The sequence below is a fragment of the Myodes glareolus genome, chromosome 7 (genome assembly GCF_982192425.1).
Source record: "Myodes glareolus chromosome 7, mMyoGla1.1, whole genome shotgun sequence".
NCBI lineage: Eukaryota > Metazoa > Chordata > Mammalia > Rodentia > Cricetidae > Myodes > Myodes glareolus.
In genome coordinates, this window is record NC_142032.1 from 48,852,630 (window position 1) to 48,857,396 (window position 4,767).

The following is a 4,767-nucleotide window of genomic DNA, read 5'->3' on the forward strand; positions in this document are numbered from 1 at the left end:
AATGTCTTAGTACCCTTCAATATTGATTGGATATTGTCTGTAAAATTAATGTTATTCTTTTTAATGGTATTAATCTTTTCAGCTAGCTGTTCATTATTAGTCTGTGACACCTGCTGACCAATAACGATTATTACACTTACAATAATTTATTGAAATTTCCTATTGAAGTTAGTAAGTAAGCTAATAAATTTTCTTGACGATGGAAAATTAAAAACAAAGCTAATTCTCAAAATCAAATAAATGGATGCATAAGAAAAATCATGTAAGCCTTGCATAATACCACCCATAATGTTAGAAAAATGATTGTTAAATCCCTGAATAGTAATATTGTCTGTTATCATATAACTTTCAAATTTATTTATTCTGTTGATGATGTGTTTATAAGGGGGGCACTCATCTATTAATGGTGGGAGTGCAAACATACAGCTACTACAGAAATTAAAATGGAAGTTCTGCAAAATTATGGGAATCAATATACTTAGAGATCCAGCTATATCAGACTTGAGTATATACCTAAAGGATACTCAATCCTAACACAAGTGTACTTGCTCAACTATCTAGAGGATAATGTCAGGAAATGGAAGGAATATAGGGTAGAGGATAAGCATGCATGCAGAGAGAGAAAGTTGGAATTGAGGGACATTTATTTCCTTTTCTAAATTTTTTTTAAAAAGAAGACAAATTATCTCTTTTTTTTATTTTACATACCAATTCCAGATCCCACTACCTCCACTTTTCCCACTCCCTCCACTCAGGATAGTGGAAAACAGTCACAGGCCTAACTGAGGGCCCTAGGCTGGTAAAACACAGCCACAGGCAAACCTGAGTGAACATGGTCCAGGGTTGGCTGGGTCTGTGGTCCTTTTACAGCTGTGCTCTGTGATGATATCTGTGGCATGTGTTGCTACCAAAGGTCACATAGATGCCCAGTGTCTGGACTGCCATCTGTGGCTGTGTTGGTATTTGAGGGTCATGCTGCTACTGGGGCCATGCTGACCTCAGTGACCTGAGCTGACATTTGCGGTTATGGCACCATCTGAGCCAAGGCTGCTTCTGAGGGTCATGTCATCCTACAACAACCAGTGTCTGTGTCAATGTCCATACATTGGCTTTAGTAACCACTGAAAGCCAAGCAGATGCCCAAGGTCTGGTCAGCCACCTGAGACCATGTTGGTGTCAGAAAACCATGCTACCACTTGGGTCATACTGATCTGGGTAGTCTATGTTGGAACCCAGGACCATGATGGCATTGGGTTTCAAGCTGCACCCAAGGGACATGTCTTTGTCTATGGTCTTAATGATACTGGGGTCTCTGGGAATATCCATGACTCCTGTTACTACCAAGGCCCATGCAGAGACCTGAAACCTGGTCAGTTACCAGAAACCATTCTAGTGTCCTAGGGCCATGCTGACCTGGGTAGTCTAGATTGCCACTGAGGCCATGATAACATCTATGCCAGAGCTGTTGCCAAGGGCCATGTCTGTGTCCATGGTCCTACTGCAACTGGAGTCTGTGTTGATCTCCATGGTCCAAGTTACTACAGGGGACCATAGGAATCAATACTGTAGAAATCTGAAGTTCATGATGAGACTGCACCACCCTATGCTTGTCCTCAATCCCCATGAGAATACTGGCCCCACACTCAGGAGAAAGACTCCACCACTCACTATAGGAAAGGAAGAGCTGGCCCTGCTAGGACTGGTGTAGAACAACTGGTTCTACTTCTCACCTGAGGGAGTAACTTCACTGGCCCAGACTGACTAAATCAGCTACTGCCCAGACCCACATACAGGGCTTTGATTTGTCCCACATCAACAACTATCCTCTCCATGACCATCTTGAGTGTGTGAAGGGACAGGTTCTGCAGAACTATGGCTGCAGGATCTCCATGATTGTGGCAAGGGCAGAATATCTGGGAAGAGTTTCTGTAAGGATCCAGTGTTGATTAGGTACCAGAAGTCAGAGGCATTGAACCAGGCAAACAACTCATTACAACAAAAATTTGCAAGTAAAGTAATAAAGGATATACTATGTGACACACTGCAGCTTCAAATGAAACTAAGACAAGTGAAGAGGTGCTGGAGAGGTGGGAAAGCTGGAGGAGCAAAGTGTCTTTTGTTGTTTGTTTGTTGTTTTGTTTTTAATTAAGAGTTTTTAAAATTCTTTTGTTGGGGATACCATGGGGCTGAGGAATAGATATAGAAGGACTGGGAAATAAGTGGGACTGGGGTGCATGCTGTAAATTTCCCAAACAATAAATTTTAAAATATGTTTTTAAAAGTCTAGACTATATGGCAATAGATGAAAATGTTATTTTTCAAAACTTCATTATGTTTGTGTGCAATCTGACAAATTATCCTTCTGAAAATTCAAACTAGAGCCTATTGGCTATATGAAAGGTAATAATCAAGAAGGAACACTAATCCATAGGAGATGTCAGAATGGTTCGTCTTTCACTAAAATATACAAAGAGAAATGGGCAATGTCATTTAACAATGCAGCTTCTGAAGCTGGACTTGTAGAATAGCAGCAAAATAAATTAATAATATGCAACATTTACATCATTATAGCAAATTAAACAATCAGCAATAAATATTTCTGGATTTTTCCTGAGCTATCCAGTGAAACAAAAGCACACATAATTGCATATATGTTCACAACCATATTTATGAAGCAGGACATTTATTATGAGTGTGGTTTCATGTGATAGTGGAGTGTGTAAAAACCCTAATACATTGACTGAAGTCTAAGGAATAAAGAAAGTAAGTAGTTAATTCAGTTTGAATTCAGCGTGCTAAGAAAGGGGAGAATGAGCTGGCAAACTTAAATCTTGAAGTTCAGACAGAAGTCCTCATATCAAAAAGTAAAAGAAGATATATGTTTCAGTTAAAGGGGCAGAGAGCAGGGGAGAAGGAAGAACTGACAGACAAGGAAGAAGGAGAAAAGGAAGTAGATTGGAGGGGAGAAGAGACAAAAAGAGAGAACTAGCTCCAAGACAGTGAGAGAAAGAACTAGCCTTTTGTCTGACTTCTGTCCTGTTCAGTAGAACCAGCAATGGATAAGATGCTAGCTACAAACATTAATGAGGGAAAATCTTTAAAGCCTAATGCTACAAGTATAAGACACTCTAGAAAACATTTTTCCAACAGGAGTCGGCAAATACTTATCTGGGTAAATCTGAACCTAGTGAAATTAACAAATAATATCAACTCTCAGACTCTCCATGTTCCATTTAAATCAGCAAAATAACATACATCATTTTGTGTCTTTCATCATAGGATGCCCAAATGCATTTTTTTCTATTAAAATGCTTATTTATACATTGATGTACCTTTATAGTAACATGTTACTGCAAAATGCCTGAAAATGTAGTGAATTCATCAATATCCTTGCTGAAGGCTTATGTAAACAAACCTTGAGATATTTTAGACATTCTCATTCAGGTGTGTGTTTCAGGGCATAACTTTTCCTATTTTATTTTATTTGTTTGTTTTTTATAAAACAATGATTCCTGGAACTTGCAGGAAATGCGGATTTTAAATATAACTCAATAAATAAATAATATTTAAAAAGAATGTATCCAAGTATTATGAATCTCTGAAATGAGAAATCAAAGTCGCAAAGATTTTGCCTACAGAACAATCTTTTTGAATGCACTCTTGACCTCTTTGTTCCTCAGACTGTAGACCAAAGGATTCAGCATGGGGATGACCATGGTGTAGAACACAGAGGCAATTTTGTCAGTGTCCATGGAGTGACTGGAGCTGGGCTGTACATACATAAAAATACTAGTTCCATAGAAAATGAAGACTGCAGTGAAATGGGAGGCACAGGTGGACATAGCCTTGTGATGTCCTACAGTGGAATGCATCTTCAGGATGGTGACAAAAATGAATGTGTAGGATATCCAAATAACTATGAAGGCAAAAAATATGTGGAAGCTTACTATATAAACAAGAACCAGCTCACTGACCTGTCTATCAGAACAGGAGAGAACCATGACTGCTGGTATATCACAGAAAAAGTGATGGACCACATTAGACTCACAGAAAGAGAGCCAGAATGTGTCTCCAATGTGGATGGAGGCATTCAGAAAACCAATGACATAAGAACCAATGATCAACCTTGTGCAGACACTTGTAGTCATGGTGGTAGCATAGTGTAGGGGCTTACATACTGCTGCATAACGATCATACGCCATTGAAGCCAAAAGATAATTTTCCACAGTAATAAAGGCTGCAAAAAAGAACATCTGAGTAGCACAGTCATTATAGGAAATGGCCTTGTCTCCTTTAAGGAAACCAACCATGACTTTTGGAGTGACTGCTGAAGAGTAACAAAAGTCGGCCAGAGAAAGGTTACCTAGAAAAACGTACATGGGAGTGTGGAGCCGAGAGTCCATGAGAATCAACAGGATCATCCCAAGGTTCCCCACCAGGGTGATAGTGTAGATTAATAGGAAGGTGATAAAGAGTGGAAGCTGTAGGTTTGGATCATCAGTGAGTCCCAGCAGAAGGAAGTGAGTCACTTCAGTCCTATTCTCCATCATGGTGTCCAATCTCCTCAGCAATGATAACAAAAAAGAGGGGGCAACACAATAAAGAAACAGAAACAGAAGGTATGAAGACAGTATGTACTCAGCCATTGTAGCTGTAACATTTATCTCAATATTTTCCAAAATTATGTGCAAACTTGAAACCCAAATTGAATATAACAATTGCATACATAATTTTACAGTATCAAATCAGAATCATCTACATAATTTT

General features: G+C 39.0%; 1 protein-coding gene across 1 annotated transcript; it reads right to left on the reverse strand.

Moving 5' to 3' along the window:
• Positions 1-3,632: 3,632 nt before the first annotated feature.
• Positions 3,633-4,550, reverse strand: LOC125397419 (olfactory receptor 5B3-like). Its single transcript, XM_048429822.3, has one exon. It carries the CDS (start codon positions 4,548-4,550, stop codon positions 3,633-3,635), a length of 918 nt encoding a protein of 305 aa, XP_048285779.3.
• Positions 4,551-4,767: the final 217 nt, after the last annotated feature.

Bases quoted from the DNA above. Each gene is read 5' to 3' on its own strand.
- LOC125397419 (XM_048429822.3), bottom strand. From the start codon at position 4,550: ATGATGGAGAATAGGACTGAAGTGACTCACTTCCTTCTGCTGGGACTC.